Here is a 19,125-nt window from a genome sequence, read left to right on the forward strand (position 1 = left end):
ATGGGTTATTTGAACTGTAAGTAAGTATCGGAAGAAAAATTGGATGATTTTTGCTTATTTTAGGGTCCACCTTCACTTCTATTACATACACTATTTTATTCTACCAGGATTCTTACTATATAGAGGACAGTAAATAAAGATTATCATGAATTTGATCAAATGCTTCAGTGCCTCCTCTCCTGGCCTATGAATACACTCATTACAAATCAGCTGAATGGCTCATTGATTTGCCAGGAGGACAAGCAGACATACCCAATCGCTCAGCCAAGCGGATGTAGACTGGGTCCACTCGACGCATGGTTTTCACCAAATCTTTTCTGCGGAATTTGATTTCTACTGTCCCTTCTGGTTCCAGAACTGATCCCCTGGATCAGAGAGAAAGGAAACAAGACAAAACAGAAATACAGGCACTTTAAAGGAAGGAGACAACAGAATGAGGCTAATTATAATTTGTGGACCAGGAAATAGCTTCCTTATGGTTTTGCCCATCCATGGTTCACAGAATTAATCCTAGGGAGAGAAGAAGGCACAAGAGAAGTACCCAAGTGAGGTATAAGAAAGGTCTGGTAAAAAACAAAACAATTGGACAGGCCACAGTGGCTCAGCGGCAGAGTTCTCTCCTGCCATGCTGGAGACTTGGGTTTGGTTCCCGGTGCCTGCCCATGTAAAAAAAAAAAAAAAAAAAAAATTAAACAAACAAAAAAACAATTCTTATTACCGCACCTTCAAGCATTTACACTGTACATGAGGGGTCAATGCCAATCAATCCTACACCACAGCTGCCAGTCTGCTGATAGGACTCTTAATCAGACACATGAAGCCAGACCAAGCTGTAACTAAAACATTCTGACTGCTGCTATGGAAATGAGCGAGGTGAAAGGGTTCAGGGGTTACTTCTAGTGTATATTAATGATATCTTATTACCAGGAACTTTGCCCTAAACAGATTAAAAAAAAATTTATATAAAAAAAAGTTACAACTAATGCTTACTATATGCGTGGCACTGTGCTTACATATAAATCCTGAAAACAATGCTATAAGGTAAGGTACTATTATTATCCCCATTTTATAGCTGAGGAAACTGAGGTATAGGAAGTTAAGAGACTTATTCAAGAATAGTACTTGGCAAAGCTGTATATGAAACCAGACAATGTGATTCCAAAGTCTGCAGAGGAATTGTATCTGATATAATATCAGATCAGGGGCTAAGTTAGGACTTAAAAACATAAATCTATAAATATAGAATGCCAGCCTACTGATTTGACAGTAAAACTACCAGACATTCCTAAGCAGCTTTTAAAGTAGAGGGCTGCATTTATTGGGAAAAGAGAAAAAAATGTACTCTAATAAAGTGGCTGGATGTAGGAATTATCATGGAAAATGTCAAGAAAATATGTTGTGAAGTTTATCTCATTAGGAAAGGACTGGGAACAGATTATGAAAGGACACTGGATTTGATAATTTTACCTAAGTATTTTCAGGTACCATCTCTTAACAAGCCCAGAATTCTCCCTTCCAGTTCCCTGGGTGCTGCAAACACTGTCTTCTCCAAGCCTCCTGGAATACTTTGTTTGGAATCGCAGCATGCTGGTGCTATGATGCACCTCAATGATGATCCAGCTCATTTTACAGACAAGGAAAAGAAGCCAAAGCAGAGTAAGGGACTGCTCAGCTAGTCAGTGGGAGAGCTGGCTTAAGAAGCTATAACTCCAGATTTTACAATTCAGAACTTATACTCCAACTTGCTTTAAGCTCTTCCTGCACAGACCTAAGAAAGAGATAGTGAACATGCATATTTGAACAATAAATAGGAAGGGAGAATGCCTCTCAGTTTGGGGGTGCCTAGAAGAGAAGACTTCATAGTAAAAGAATCTTGGAGAGGGGACTCTAGCCTGGTTTCTTTCTCACGCCAAATGATACTATTTAGAAAGCCTATTTTTATGACCTGGGGTCCTCTGGGGATGGAGAGACTCAAATCAAGTTCTCTTAATAATATTGTTCTCCAGGAGGAAACAATAGGTACAAGGTCCCTGGAGGCAGTGATGGAAATAAGGAAGGAGGGTTACCTGCTTTCTCGGTCAGCGTACATCTCCATGTGCCGTGGGTTGATGGTGGGGTCAATCACAACCCAGGAGCCGCCTCGCAGCTCGGCCTGGGGAGGAATGTAAACCATCACAGGCTGGGAGCACTCCCGTAAGCTGTCCACAATGTAAGCACCAAACTTGAGCACTTGGTCATACATATCTACAGAGAATAATACAAATTAGAACTCATGAAATTTACCCTCCCCAAAGCAGTGCCTCTGAACACTGCTCACATCATGGTGCACATGGAAAACAATATCACCCTGTGTCTCCATGAGGAGAACGCTCATGGCTAGAGGTGACAGGGCTGGGGGTTCCAGCCACCTTAGGTGCTGTTTGGCTCCCTTGAAGACTAAAGGGAATGGTATGTCCACCTGTATCCCATTCAAGACTCCAGAGGATCTTCAAAAGCACAACAGAGCAAAAGAAAAATGCCTATCTTTCACAAGATATAGTGCAAATACCCTCCTCAATAAGTCTTCCAGACTGCATATCCATTTTATATCCTCCCTGAATTTCGGTACTCAGGTTTCACCACATTAATTCATACTTGCTCTACAAACGTTGAGTATTTTTCATGTCAGTATATGATCTTTCCTACTTCATTAAGTTTTCTGAAGGAAAGAACTATTCTAGCTCTTTTCAATTCTTCTCATGATATTAGCATATGATGAGCTCTTAAAATGTGCTGCTAATGGAAATGAATCTTCAAAAATGTTATCTTCAAAAATTGTATCTTTCATCTTTGTATTCCCAGTGTCTTGCTCAGTGCCTGAAACAGTGCTCAGATAAGTGTCTGCTGAATGAATGAACAAACACACACTCCACTGTGGGAAAAACACAAGCAGAAAGAGAAATAAATTAATTCTTCATCAGTTGCATTTTATCAGGATAGCAATGAGAGAAAATAAAAGATACATAAATGTACTAGAACTATCACACAGCCAAATAAAGAGAAGTGCCACTCTTCCTTCAGCTGAAAGAGTAGACTTTGTAACTCCCCCAAGTCCAAGAGTAGACTGAAAGAAAAGGGGCCACTGGTGCATAAATAGTATTCTTGGAAAGCAAGAATAGTGTTCTCAGAAAGCAACCATTTTTTTGACTTTTCACCATTTCTAACTCGTTGAAGTCTAAACATTACTAAAGAATTAAGATTATGTTTCCAGATGTTTAATGAGTACTTCAGTGGAACCACAATGGATCCCTTCAAAATACCAAATAACAGGTTCAATTGAGTTCAAACCTTCCTATCAAAGAGAGGATCTCAATTTAGAATAAATCAATTCTGGAAATCCAAGGAAGCTTTTACAGGAAGTTAAGAGCAAACCAAATAGAAATTACTTTCACTGTAGTTATTTTCATGCAAATGAAACCGCCACCTTCTTCAAAGTAAAAACAGTTCTATGTACAATCCATCAGTAAGCACACTTCAATGCAAGGCCTTCCTCCATTCCTCCAACCAGGTTGATCTGGAAAGACTTCAGAAATCCCAGTTACTCCAGGAAAAAGTCTCTATTCTATCTTGAATGTATATGGTCATATGGTTTGTATATATGATCAAAGAGAAGACATTTACTCTATTGGGAGGAAAGCAAGACCAAAAAAATTTACTGCTAATTACCCAACTGCTGTATGAAGAGCAGGGAATAAAGGACTTCAAGTCTTTCCGTTAATTCTGTGGTTATGAAAATAATTGCTCAGTTCAAATTATTTTAACTAAATTAATTCTTTAGTGGATATTTCAACTACTGCGATATAGCACATAATAAAATAATCGTGTAATTAGCAGTACATTTTTCAGTGCTGCCAAGAGTACAGTCTCAGAACAAGTAACCGAAAGGAGTGGTCCTCAATGGTTTCCTGCATAGAAAAGAAATGGAAGGCATAGAAAAAAGGAGACAATAAAACAATAGAAAACAGTACAAAAAAGCCATTCTATCTGAAAAGATAAAAGAAATGAGAGCTAAATGAATGCAAAATTTCCAGTCTCTTTACTCACTTCTGTTTGTTGAAGATGTAGCTACATCAAATATCAATCTATACACTGGATATGATGATCAGATCTAACTTCAAAAAAGAAGGGAGATACTGTATAAGACATAAGAATAGACATGTAGACTAACAGAATGGAATTAGAGTCCAGAAATAAACCTACACATTTATGGCCAATTAATTTTCAACAGATGTGTTAAGTTTATTCAACAGGGAAAGAATACTCTTTTCAGCAAATGGTGCTTGCTGGGACAACTGGAAATCCACATGCAAAAGAAGGAATTTGGGTCCTACCTTTCGCCATATAAAAAAATTAATTCAAAATGGATCAATGGGGCAGTGCACTGGTGGCTCAGTGGCAGAATTCTTGCCTGCTGTGCCAGAGACCTGGGTTCAATTCCCAGAGCCTGCCCATGAAAAAGAAAAAAAGGATCAATCACCTAGAAAGAGGAGCTAATACTATAACACTCTTATGAGAAACCATAGAGGAATATCTTCAGGATCTTGAATTAAGCAACTTACCCTAAAAGTATGAGAAACAAAAGAAAAAAATAGATAAATTAAACTTGACCAAACTTAAAACTTCTGTGTACCAAAGGACATCATCAGGATAGTGACAAGACCATCTATAGAATGGGAGAAATTATTTGGAAACTGTGCATCTGAAAAGGGTTTAATATCCAGAATACGTAAAGAACTCCTACAACTCAATAAAAACAAAAATGACAATCCAATTAAAAAATGGACAAAGGATCTAACAACTACTTCTCTAAAGAAGATATACAAATGGCTAATAAACACATGAAAAGATGCTTTATTCATTAGCTGTTAAATTAATGAAACTCAAATCTACAATGAGTTATTTCATACACACTAGGATAGCTATTATTTAAAAATGTTAAATGTCAAACATTGGCAGATGCTGAGAAATAGGCACATTTGAACAGTTTTGGTGGGATGTAAAATGCAGCTGCTATGGAAAATAATTTGTGGGTTCCTCAAAAAGTTAAAGAATTACCATATGACTCAGCAGTTCTACTTCTAGGTATATATCCAAACGAATTGAAAGCATGGACTTGAACTGTTCTTAGTAGCATTATTCATAAGAATCAAAAGGTGGAAGCAACCCAAGTGTCCACCAACACATAAATGGATAAATAAAATATGGTGTATATATGCAATGTAATACTATTTAACCATAAAAAGAAATGAAATTCTGATACATGCTACAACATGGATGAACCTTGAAGATATATTGAGTGAAATAAGCCAGACACATTCTGTGGACAGATACTGTGTGATTCCACATTTAATTCAAAGAATTAACTGTTCACTTGGAAGAACTAGAGAAAGAACAACAAACTAACCCCAAAGCAAGGAAAAGAAATAATGATGATTAGAGCAGAAATAAATGAAATGGAGAACATGAAAACAATCGAGAAAATCAACAAAACCAGAAGTTGGTTCTCTGAGAAAATCAGTAAGATTGATGGACCCTTAGCAAGGTTGCCAAAAAGGAGAGAGAGGTTGTGAATAAGTAAAATCAGAAATGGAAGAGGAGACATAACCACTGACCCTGCAGAAATAAAGGAGGCAATGAGTATACGATGAACAACTTTATGCTAATAAACTAGACAATGTAGATGAAATGGACAACTTCCTAGAAAGGCATGAACAACCAACACTGATTTGAGAAGAAATAGACAACCTTAACAAACCAATCACAAGTAAAGAAATTGAATTAGTCATTAAGAAGCTTCCAAAAAAGAAAAGTCCAGGACCAGATGGCTTTACATTCAAGAAAGAATTAGAACCAATCCTGCTCAAACTCTTCAAAAAAAATTGAAGAGGAGGGAAGGCTACCTAACTCATTCTATGAAGCCAACATCACCCTCATTACAAAGCCAGACAAAGGTACTACAAAAAAAGAAAATTACAGCACAATCTCTCTAATGAATATGGATACAAAAATCCTCAACAAAATTCTTGCAAATCAAATCCAGCAGCACATTAAAAGAATTATACACTGTGACCAAGTAGGATTCACCTCAGGTATGCAAGATGGTTCAACATAAGAAAATCAATTAATGTAATACACCATATCAACAAATCAAAGCAGAAGAACCACATGATCATCTCGATTGATGCAGAAAGGGCATTGGACAACATTCAACATCGTTTCTTGATGGAAACACTTCAAAGGATAGGAATAGAAGGGAACTTCATTCAAAGGATAGGAATAGAAGGGAAGTTCCTCAACATGATAAAGGGAATATATGAAAAACCCACAGTTAACATCATCTGAAAACTTTTCCCCTAAGATCTGGAACAAGACAAGGATCTCCACCATCACCATTGTTATTCAACATTGTGTTGGAAGTTCTAGTCAGAGCAATTAGAGAAGAAAAAGAAAGGAAGAAGTAAAACTCTCGATGTTTGTAGATGATATGATACTGTATGTCAAAAACCCCGAAAAATTCACAGCTAAACTACTAGAGCTAATAAATGAGTATAGCAAAGTGGCAGCTTATGAGGTCAACACTCAAAAATTTGTAGTGTTTCTGTACACTAGTAATGAGCAACCTGAGGGGGAAATCAAGAAAAAATTCCATTTACAATTGCAACCAAAAGAATATAAAATGTTTAGGGATAAATTTAACTAAGGATACAAAAAACCTATACTAAGAAAACTACAAGAAATTGCTAAAAGAAATCACAGAAGACCTAAATAAATGGAAGGGCATACCAAGTTCATGGACTGGAAGACTAAATATAGTTAAGATGTCAATTCTACTTAAATTGATTTATAGAGTCAATGCAATACCAATTAGAATCCCAAACACTTACTTTGCAGAAACAGAAAAACTAATAACCAAATTTATCTGGAAGGGCAGGGTGCCCCAAATAGCTAAAAATATTTTCTTTCTGAGAAAGAAAAATGAAGTTGGAGGTCTCACACTACCTGACTTTAAGGCACATTATGAAGCTACAGTGGTATAAACAGCATGGTACTTGCATAATGATATATAAACTGACCAATGGAATTGAATAGAGTGTTCAGATAGAGACCCTCTTATCTATGGACAATTGATCTTTGATAAGGCAGTCAAGCCAACTCACCTGGGCCAGCATAGTCTCTTCAATAAATGGTGCTTGGAGAACTGGATATCCACATGCAAAAGAATGAAAGAGGATCCATATCTCACACCCTATACAAAAATTAACTCAAAATGGATCAAAGACCTAAACATTAGATCTAAGATCATAAAACTTTTAGAAGAAAATGCAGGGAAATATCTCATAAATCTTATAACAATAGGAGGCAGTTTCCTAGATCTTACACCCAAAGCACGAGTATTGAAGAAAGAAATAGATAAATAGGAACTCCTCAAATTTAAACACTTTTGTGCATCAAAGAACTTTGTCAAAAAAGTAAAAAGATAGCCTACACAATGGAAATTTATATTTCCACAATATTTGGAAATGACATATCAGATAAGGGTCTAGTATCTAGAATATATAAAGAGATTGTTCAACTCAACAATAATAGACAAACAACCCAATTACAAAATGGGCAAAAGACATGAACAGACACTTCTCAGAGGAGGAAATACAAATGGCTAAAAGGCACATGAAAAGATGTTCAACTTCGCTGGCTATTAGGGAAATGAAAATCAAAACCACAATGAGATATCATCTCACATCCACCAGAATGACCATTATCAATAAAACAGAGAATGACAAGTGCTGGAGAGGATGTGGAGAAAGAAGCACACTTATCCACTGCTGGTGGGAACGTAAACTGGTACAACCACTGTGGAAGGCAGTATGGTGGTTCCTCAGGAACCTAAGTATAGAATTGCCACATGATCCAGCAATACCATTGCTAGGTATCTATTCAGAGGACATGAGGGCCAGGACACAAATGGACATTTGCACACCAATGTTTATAGCAGCATTATTTACAACTGCCAAGAAATGGAAATAGCTCAAATGTCCATCAACAGACAAGTGGCTAAACAAGCGGTGGTATATACATACGATGGAATATCACACAGGTGTAAGTCAGAATAAAGTCATGAAGCATGTAGCAACATGGATGGACCCTGAGGACATTATGCTGAGTGAGATTAGCCAGAAACAAAAGGACAAATACTGTATGGTCTCACCGATAATGAATTAACATTAATGAATGAATTTGGAGAATTTCAGTTAAGAACAGAGGCTATCAGTAGATAGAAATGGGGTAGATTTTGGGTAATTGGAGCTGAAGGGATACAGATTATGCAACAGGACTGATTGTAAAAATTCAGAAATGGATAGCACAATTCTATCTAATTGTAGTACGGTCATATTAGTACACTGAATGAAGCTGAATGTGAGAATGATAGAGAAGAAGGCTGAGGGCACAAATGAAACCAGAAGGAAAGACAGATGATTGATTTGAACAGTGAATAAAAAAGTGTTTGGAAAGTCCCTTTGGGGGAATGGAGAGAAAGGGGAAAATTCAACTTCCCCATTTGGAGAATTCCTGATACTCTCGCAAGCAGTGGGGACAACCAAATCAATAGACCGAGCCCTCAATCTTGGGGTTTATCTGAAACTTATCCCCGCAAAGTATACATTAAACCTACTTAAAATTACGCCCAAGAGTCACCCCCAGAGAACCTCTTTTGTTACTCAGATGTGGCCTCTCTCTCTCTCTCAGTGAACAAGGCAAGCAAGCCGACCGCCTTCCCCTCTCTACATGGGACATGACTCCCAGGGGTGTAAACTTCCCTGGCAATATAGGACAGAAATCCTAGAATGAGCTGGGACTCAGTATCAAGGGATTGAGAAAACCTTCTCAAGCGAAAGGGGGAAGAGAGAAATAAGACAAAATAAAGTGTCAGTGGCTGAGAGATCTCAGAGTCAAGAGGTTATCCTGGAGGTTATTCTTATGCGTTTTATAGATATCTTCTTTTTAGTTTAAGGTGTATTAGAGAGGCTAGAGGGAAGTGTTTGAAATTGTAGAGCTGGGTACCAGTAGCCATGTGAAGATGAATGTATAATCATATAGTTTTCAAAATGTGACAATTTTGTAACTGATGCTCCTTTTATCTATAATATTGACAGATGAGTAAAAAATATGGATTAAAAATAAATGAATAATGGGGGAACAAATATTAAAATAAATTGAGTAGACTGAAATACTAGTGAACAATGAAAGGGAGTGGTAAGGGGTATAGAAAAAAAATAGGGGGAACAAAGGTTAAAACATATTGAGTAGATGGAAATACTAGTGGTCAGTGAGAGGGAAGGGTAAGGCATATGGTATGTATGAGTTTTTTCTTTTTATCTCTTTTTCTGGAATGATGCAAATGTTCTAAAAAATGATCATGGTGATGAATATACTACTATGTGATGATATTGTGAGCCACTGATTGTACACCATGCACCGAATGCTTGCATGTTAAGAATGTTCATGTTTGTATGTTGTTTTGGTTTGATAATAAAATATAAATTAAAACAAACAAACATTCAAAAGAAACAATAGCACTTGATTCCATGGTAGATGCAAATAGTTTGAGTTTATGTGTATTTTTTATTTTTTATGAAATGTACTAGTTCTTTTTCAGTCATTATGGCTAGCATACTCTGAACTATGTACAGTGATTATACACAGCATGTGCATACACAAACAATTTAATCATCAGAATAATGCCTTATTATAAGTTACAGGTGAGATAACTTGACACTTAAATAAGTGAGTAAATGACAGGAGATGGAAACCCAGATCCATTTGGCTCTGAAGTCCATATTCTACTACTCTGTTCTTATTACTAGGAAAGATTGTTATGAAGCTGAGGTTATCTGCTTTCCAGCATCTAATACAATAGCTGAGTAAAATAAAAACCAGAAAAGAGCCTTGAATAAATTATTAAATATTTCTAGATTTTTCCTGGATTTTTTTGTGTGGTGAGAAATGTCAGAAATTGTAACAATGTCACTGCTAGCCAAGGGAAGGGCCTGGATCTTAGTGCCAAACAAACATCTTTCAAGCCCAAGACTGAGTAGAAAAGAGGAATCAAGTTTCATTAAAACCCGACCAGCTTGGAGCTGAAAAGAATGCCTTTGTCAAACACCAAAAGACCCACAATACAACCATCAAAACATCGGAAAAGCGCAAAAGCTATTAAAATATAAACAAACAAACTCTACTAACAGCATGTTCATAATGAACTGCAGCAGCCCCATATCACACATTTTGAAAGGCAGGTGAAATCATTTGGCAACAATCTGACACACATTTGTTTGAAATCCTTCATATTTAAGACATAGAGCAAAAGCATGGCCAAGAGTGGTAAGGGTTTGGGCTAGAAATCTGCAGGGAACTGTAAAGCTATACATATGCTGACTGTCAGTTCTCAGCCCATGAGAAATGCAATTGGGAATGGAAAATACTGGTATTTCTTCAATGGAGAGGTAGGAGCTTGGAGCCTTCCAGCACTCAGGGAAAAGCACATCTGTACAAATGGTGATCACATGCATCCTTTTCAGCATGTCCTCAGTAGCCAATGCATCAACCCTGCCTAGGGTCTTCACTGTTAATCAACATGGATTAACTATGGTAGCCACATGTACCAAACAAGGGGACAGGGTGGCAGGCTGTTTCCAGTGTCCTACACTCTTGAAATTGGAATAGATCTTACTGGCTTGGAAGAGATTATCTGTTACAAGCTGAAGGTAAACATTAGGCACACACAAGCTGCATATGCATAATGTCTCTCATGAGTCCATTATGGCTGACTGACATTGTATTTCAACATCTAAGTAATTGGAGATTTTAAAATAGACTTTCATTCCAGTTAAAGTTTTCAATAAATGTTTTTTTATTGTTATTTATAACCTGTCCTAGGAAAAAATAATAAGTATAACATGAAAAGCCAACTGAGAGTGACCCTGTAGCACTAGCGGTGAGGCAGCTTAATATCACTGGGATTTGCATCCTATCAAGCTATTCATGCTGAGGCTGGGACCCTGGTGCTAATTTCTAGTAAATTTCACGCTTGATGTCTCCCTGTTGTGGGTCATTGCCGGTTTGTCTAAATAAACGACTTCCAAATGGCTCTTCCATCTAAATATTCAGCCAGTTTTTATAATTTAATTTTGCATTATGCTGAATAGCCTTCTGGCCAGATAGAACTCATTGGAAAAAGCACCAATACCATCTTAACATGCTTTTATTTATTTATTTATATTTTTACAGCTTGAATTAGACCTCCTAGGCTGACTAGTAAAGAATTTTTTTTTCCCTCCACTAATGTCAATTTTCAGCATAGCAAGAGCTGTCTCTAATCTTTTCCTACTCATTACACACAATTTTGGAGTCATTTTACCCACAGTGCAGTCGGCTCCTGGCTGTGTGTTTGTGTGCACTGAGGGATGGTATAATTGTTTATTTTCCCTCCCTGCATAATCCCCAACCAGTATTGAAACCAAAACTGCAAACATATCCCCAAGGGATGTGGAGAATTGACAAGAGGCACTCAGTTCAGGTCCCTTTACAGGAGATAATATGTAGGAAACATCCTGACCTATATGTAAATATGAAAAGTGCTTTTCCTCCTCTCTCCTACTTTCACACTGATCTCTACCCTCCCCAAAGCTTATTTGTATTAGGGTGTGTAAATGGACGTATCACCATCAATATTCAGAAGACAGAGCTGGCCTTGGTTTATATCATGCCAATAATTCATTTCTGATCTCTTGAAGTTTCTTGTCACAATACCTAAGGGCAATCAAAAGAGGGGAGTAAGCGGATAATGACTTTCTAAGGAAACTAGATACTGTATTCTAGGGATATTCTAGGAGATTTGGTTCTGGTCCTGATCCCTAGTCAGCCAACTGTGCTGGAGGGAGCTAGATTCCCTGTTCCAACTCATTTCTTAGCTGAACAACCTCAGGAAATTTACTTAATGTGAATAACAATATAACCCACACCTTAGAGGTGCTCATTGTGATTATGTAAGATAATGCATGTAAAATGTTAGCACACTTTCTGGTGAAAATTGAGCAATCTTAATCGTCATTGTTCTTATTGTTGTGTAACCAGCAGTCAATCTGGGCCTGAGCCAAAATATGTAGCAGAATTAAAGCTTTTACTGGAAACAGCCCATCAGAAACTTTTGAGCTATGAACTCTTGTCAGGATAAAATAGCCTGTCCTGATCCTTAGTAATTTCAGGAAAAATGCATTCTCAATGGCCCCACCCCCATCCCACCCCCCACGCAGTTAACTAAGGAGTAAGAGCACTGCATTCTCTCTCAGGTCTTAGTGTACATCATACAGCCACGAAATCTGGGATCATGGGAAATCTGATGCTAAATGAACCTCTGATATAGAAATGAAAAGTTGTTCTACCACCACTTCCAACTTTGATATAGTAAAATCCTCTTTTGAACCCCAGTTCTTTCATGGCTTTATCATTCTCAAAACATTTTTTCTTGACTCCTTGTGGCAATGCCTGTTTCTGACTTATTTTTGTTTTCTCTGAAGAGGCTAGTATAACCACGCAAACAGGAACTCAACAAAAATATGTAAGATTGACTTGTTAACCTATACTCTCAATTTCTCATGGTATTTTCACTGATTTATTATCTTGGCCAAAAAATAATTCAACTTGGTAGTCTAAAAAAAAGCATATAAAAATTAATTTACAGGAATAGTTCAAGTCTTCCCCAAGAAAAGAGCAAAATGTGGTAGTTCCCCGCAAATACTGGCAGAAGGGAACTTTTCAACTAAAAAGACAAAAACAAAAACACCCTAGTCGCCTACATTTGGTTAGGGGGACCTGGCCATAGAGATAGAGGTATCTCTCTAGGCAGGTAAAGGAAATTTGTTGGTATAAGTTTCTAGTATTTTGCTACACATAGCTGATAATCTGTAAAAGGGTAGCTTCCCCAGGCCTTTCCATCCTTGGAGGTTAGAGGTGCTCCCCCCCAAGCTATTTCTGGATGCACTATTGAGAGTTCATTATTTCACATTTCATATGCTCTTGGCTCTATTTACTCTAGCAGTATCAACTCCTTTATATTCCCTTAACCCATTCTACTAATTCAGAATCCTGAGTTCTTCCCAGATGTATGAAGTTTACACTCATCTGCCCACTCTTATACTCTCTGGGTGCTTAATCTCTGGCCTAACATGACCATGAATCTCTGGTCTTTGGAAAAAAAGCTAATTTACTGTAAAAGCTAGTGTTTTCTTTAGCTCTCCCTGTACTGTCCACAGTGGTTTAACACATGGAAGATTCTCAGTAAATGGTGATTCTGGTTGCCTAATCACTAAGCAATTTCCACAGTACAGAGGAGTCTTTTATAATAAGACTCAGGAGCCTCAGGTTCAGGACTATAGTTGGATAATAAAATATATCACAAATTGTCAATAAGAACAGCCTCTGGTATAGAATTCGGTGTTTTTTTACTCCCCCAGTACATGCTTATTTAAGCATCTATCTTGGTCACTGCAGAATGTAAAAGAATAACATCAACAAAAAGTATGCCCAGAAAAGAAAGAGAAAGAGAGAGACAAGCACAATCATATTTCCCCAGTACCATAAGAATGGCCCATCATCAACCTCTGAAATGTACAACAGCATCCCACCTCAATAACTCTAGTAGATCGTTCTGAAGTTTTGTATAAAACTGCAAAACATACTGAATTGTCCCAATCCAGTGGTACCTTAGACGTTATCTCAGAAGGAGTCAATTCCCCAGGAAGCTGAAGGTGATGGGCTAGTCAGGACACCCACATGCTCCACCCAGTCTAATACTGCCCCCCAGTTCCCAGCACCCCACCTGCTGACATCAAGTGACACCTGTCCAACATAGAGTTAGGCCAATCACCTTTCATCCCACCAGAGAAGCCTCTCCAGTTGGCAAAGACTATCAGAGGCAGCCCTTCACGGTTGAAGTCCTTGATAGCCTGATATGTCTTAAATGCAGAATCTGGGAACCAAACCTGGCCAGCCTGCTGGATTATCTGTTGAGGAAAAGTCAAAAAGGAAGATACTATTAACAATACTGCCTGAGGGGGAATCTCACCAAGGTGAACAAGGCTTTACTGACTCAAAAAACTCAAAATCAAACCAAACAAACAGAAACTGTCATTCATCAAGATGATCATCTTTGAAGTAAAAGAGAAGAAAGGATGCTCAATTTCTTACCTTATTAAATACTTTTAAGTCCTAATTATATCACCATTCTTTAGTGGAAACTTTACTGCTTTTAATGGAAGAATGCAGTGCTAGAAGCTGTCATTCTAGGCTTCCCAAAGGCAACTTTAAATGATTCAATTACATACTTCTCAAAACAAGTCAATTGTACATAGTCTCCAAGTGCGCTCCATTTCTCAAAATCCTGTCACCTCTGTGCTTAGAACAGCTTTTTCTTTACTGCGGTTAATTAACAGGTACTTAATGTCACACTGCTGAATAACCTCTCTAGTCTCTTCCATTCCCACACTTTCTGGATCTTGTGTTAGGTTGTAAAAATCTAAGCTGAATATAGAATTGCCATACGACCCAGCAATACCATTGCTAGGTATCTACTCAAAGGACTTAAGGGCAAAGACACAAACGGACATTTGTACACCAATGTTTATAGCAGCGTTATTTACAATTGCAAAGAGATGGAAACAGCCAAAATGTCCATCAACAGAAGAATGGCTAAACAAACTGTGGTATATACATATGATGGAATATTATGCAGCTTTAAGACAAGATAAACTTATGAAGCATGTAATAACATGGATGGACCTAGAGAACATTATGCTGAGTGAGTCCAGCCAAAAACTAAAGGACAAATACTGTATGGTCCCACTGATGTGAACGGACATTCGAGAATAAACTTGGAATATGTCATTGGTAACAGAGTCCAGCAGGAGTTAGAAACAGGTAAGATAATGGGTAATTGGAGCTGAAGGGATACAGACTGTGCAATAGGACTAGATACAAAAACTCAAAAATGGACAGCACAATAATACCTAAATGCACTCTTTAAAAAAAATAGGTTATAGTGTTTATGCTTGGAGTCAGAGCAGACTTTGTCATTAATTCTAGTTGTAGGTCTCCCAGATGTATACTCAAGAGAGTCTGGGCCCCAAATTTCCGTGGTATCACCGCAGCTGACTTTCTGTAATCACTTCCCTAAGAAGAATAGGCTGTTTTTTTCTAGCATCTACGACACTACACTAAAGGTCTATTATATTTTTAAGGCAGAGTTTAGCTTGCAATCTATCCATAATTATCTTATAAGTGAGCACCTGATGGTCTAAAATCATCAAGACTGCTGGACTGCTCTTCCTTCTAAAATTGGTGGTTTGTAATACTCCCTTCCATTATGCCCACCAGCCCTATATGCCTATCAGCCCTATAGAAGGAAAGTTCAGCACTAAACACAAGTACACAGCGTACTTGAGATGACCCACCTTGGCTTCAGAATCCAGATTTGCAGGATCAGCTGGGATACTTAGTTCCACGGTTCGGGTTTCTACAGCAACTACTCCCACAGGTATTCCTCCTAGCCTGATAAAAAAAAACGAAGCATATTAGGACCCAATATACGTCAACATTACAGCTAGTTGTTTATTTTCCAAGCCCCGTCAAAACATTCAGGGGAAAAACTGGGAACAAATGCAGCAAGGAGTGGGAATCTGGCTTTTCTAGTGGTTGAATGTAGGATTCCAGGAATTTAGTATTCTAAATATTCTGGAAAACTGTTCTGAAATGCCCTACCACAGGATAAATTCAAACCAATGGTTGTACTAGGGGAGTTCTCTGCATTTAGACTCAATAGTCTAGCACATGCAAATACTCCTTTGGTTGCCACATGAAATTTTTCAGTTCATGCTAGAGTATCTCTTTGTTGGAGATGGAGGGAAATGGTTTGAAAGGTAGTAGGAACTTGAAACTTTCAGTTTCTGGCTTTGATGGGAGAGAGATGTAATTTTCTATGGAGTACTAACAAGGTGATTCCAGATAAGATTTGAGGATACAGTAGGTTCTACCATTGGGTATGTGAATGAGGACTGTTATAAGTTTGATGAAAAATATGTGTTAAGTGTAGGGAGGTGGTTAAACAAGTCCCTAACTTTCTTTTTCATTGGAAAGGAACAATGGGACAGGGATAACTTTCAATAGTAGTTAATCTTGGTGAAATATACTGATCTATATCAGTAGTATATATTGAATCTCAAAGCTATATTAAGTTAAAAAGGGCTCAAAGGCCTCCGGAGCATCATTACTTGACACCATTCCAAGTTGGTCCTCATAAATATTTTCTAGTAAAAATCAGGGAGAAAGTGAAGGATGGAGGAAGGGAAGAAAGAGAAAGAGCAAGAGCGAGAGTATGTACCCATGCATGCAAGCAAGCTGCAAGGTATAGGGTGGATCCTTACTCTCAAAAATATGATTTAATCTTAACTTTCTTGGCTTCGTTCCTTGGCATTAGCACTAGGATGTGTTATAGTCTCTCATTCCCCACAGCATCTTCACAACAAACTTTTCCATGAAAGAGGACTTTGGTTGAATTGACTACTAGAAATAGATTGTTGTCATCATAAGAGACCTGAGCAAGGGCCTGAGTGAGGATCACCCACCCCCTTGTCACTTGCCTGCACTGAATCAGAATCAAAAGCCCTCTAGACAACCAGACAACGAGCAGGAAGTACACAGGAGGGTTTAGAGATATTTCTGTTCACAATGATTAACAATCCAACTGGAAACTTGTAATTGCAAAAGCCACCCTAAATCGGTAACTTATATATTAGAGCCCATGTGACCTAATAAAGAACATCTTTATCCGAGTATTACAGTTATTTATTGAACTTGAAAACAGCTCAGAACAACTTCTGTTTTCTATTATACTTCATATAAATTTTATCAGGCTAGCACATGAAGATGCTACATCTTGTTTTATAGTGTGTCCCTGGACAAGGTGCCATGGAATAATAAAAGACAATTTACAGCCAACAGCACACATATTCCAAACATACATACCAGAGACGAGTTTTGGCAGCACTTACAGTAACAATCCCAGAAGAATACATTTGTATTTATTTTTTGAAATACCATTGCTTTTGAAAAAACCTAGCTTCGTTGTGTTTTATATACTTGTGAACATATGTATGTATTTGAAGTAAGAAGCTCAGAACTCATCAGATGGAAAGAACGAAAGAAGTAAGAGAGAGTGCTGCTATAAACAATGGCAGAGGTAACCAGAGCCAAGCTTGACTGATTTTGGTTGCAGAACAATCCTTATTCTTCCAGTCATAAGTGTAAAGCATTATTTTCTTGTTTCCCATGGAGGATATTAAAGACCTTAACAAAGGTTTGGCTTTCTGAAGCTTAAACTGTCATTATTTACCGACAGGAAAACTGAAGCAGAATAGATGAGACACATTCCCAAACAAAGTTGGTACTAGTGCAATGTGATTGTTTATAACAAACTGACAGGCCCTACCTAGGGTAGGAGGGCTCACTGTCTAATGCACTCCTGCACCTCCACCCCCATATGTATATTTTACCAGGCACAAAGAATAATTCTGTAAGGTGAGGTAGAAGACCTGGGACTTGGAAGAAATTGGGAAGCTAGTTCCTGCGGGTTTCAGTCTAGGCTGAATCCAGATCTGACTCCTACTGAAAGTCAGAGAAGATCCTCTCTGTGGCATTTGCCATCTGATGGCTCCTTGTCACTGGCAGCATCAGATGTGCTGACCTGCTTTACTGCGAGAACCACAAAGCCTAGAATTATTTTCAAGGCTAGAATCTAAATTTCAACCCAATGTGGCATGTTTGAGAATCTTAAGCAGGTGCCACTTTTCACCAAGATAAGGAAAACTGATGCCCCTGAGAGGAAGGTGAGCTCCGGATGCAGGTCCCTAGGGCAGTATGTCTCTGCAGTACAGAACTAGAGTAAGATCAGCCTTGGCAGGTGCTCGTTATAGTGAGTGCTACAGATTATTTCGTGCAGAGCTTGCTGTTGAGTGAAGCACTTCTTAGAATAGGTATTAAAATAAAAGAGAAACTTCAATTTCCCACTTGAAAAATATGGGTATTCTAGCAAACTATTCTAACTTATTTTATTTGCTCCTGTTTCAGGCAAACCTTTTTCTGTTGCTGTTGTTGTTGTGGTTTTTTTTTCTAGCAATTCAAATCTGATTATAAGCCAATATAGTGCATTTATATAATCTCAATGCCATAAGGGACTTCTCTCAGGTTACACAGAGAAGCAGATGTATCTCTGGTTCATTTATCACCCACTCTCAAGAAGAAAATGCTCTTTGGGGGAGGAGGAGTCATTGTGGGCTAAGACTGTTGTAGCTGGTCTTTACAGCCCCCAAAGAACTTTTTTCTTACTTTATAAAATGGAAATGTCAAAATCAGCCTTCAGATTAAACACATCACTAGAAGGCACACTAAATGATTTCTGGGAATCAGTCCCCTAGTAATGCTGCTTCGTGTGTGGCTATACTCTAATATTCTTAGGAAGTTTAGACAAAGAGAGCATTGTTGGTAAAATTTTATATAGCAATGGCCATTTCCTTTCTTATTTTTAATTTAGAGGAAAAAGAGATTACAAAACAAGAGAGGTCTTACCTGGCTCTGCCAACAACCACAGTCTGTGCCCAGGGTTGCATAATCTCTGAGAAAGATCCGTAGTCAAAAAATCCACTCAACCACTGACCCTTCTGGGCTACAGAAGAAAAAAAAAAAGAAAACAAAGAGGATAAAGAAAGACAGTCCACTGAAAATGAATGGGAACTGATGAATTTAAGGTTGGATTTCTGGAATTATTTTGGAGGGTTTGTTGTTTTGTTTTAAGCATATTATAATAGATGGAATCATTAGGCAGCTGAATGTTCATCTGCCTTCAGACATCAACTCCTATTTCATTTGCTAGTCTGTATAAAAAGAATCATTTATCAGCAAAAGCATCATTTATTGTTAAACGATGGGGTTCAGCTAGCAGAGGGAGTCTGTATGCATTCAAATAAATAACTTGGCTTT

The 19,125-nt window shown here is 37.9% G+C and overlaps 1 protein-coding gene across 16 annotated transcripts in view; it reads right to left on the bottom strand.

Annotated features, from left to right (window-relative positions):
- Window positions 1-19,125, bottom strand: part of ACACA (acetyl-CoA carboxylase alpha) — a 449,622-nt gene that overhangs the window by 23,956 nt on the left and 406,541 nt on the right. For 15 of the 16 annotated variants that reach the window (XM_077165076.1, XM_077165070.1, XM_077165071.1 and 12 more), the window contains 5 exons: window positions 18,715-18,811; window positions 15,546-15,642; window positions 13,964-14,099; window positions 2,067-2,244; window positions 253-365 (listed from right to left, as the gene is read on the bottom strand). In XM_077165076.1, coding sequence (XP_077021191.1) covers window positions 253-365; window positions 2,067-2,244; window positions 13,964-14,099; window positions 15,546-15,642; window positions 18,715-18,811 — 621 coding nt within the window. Of the gene's footprint in view, window positions 1-252; window positions 366-2,066; window positions 2,245-9,590; window positions 11,848-13,963; window positions 14,100-15,545; window positions 15,643-18,714; window positions 18,812-19,125 lie in introns of those variants that run through there. The other variant, XM_077165083.1, reaches the window with a different exon arrangement.

Source organism: Tamandua tetradactyla, chromosome 6, assembly GCF_023851605.1.
Source record: "Tamandua tetradactyla isolate mTamTet1 chromosome 6, mTamTet1.pri, whole genome shotgun sequence".
Lineage (NCBI taxonomy): Eukaryota > Metazoa > Chordata > Mammalia > Pilosa > Myrmecophagidae > Tamandua > Tamandua tetradactyla.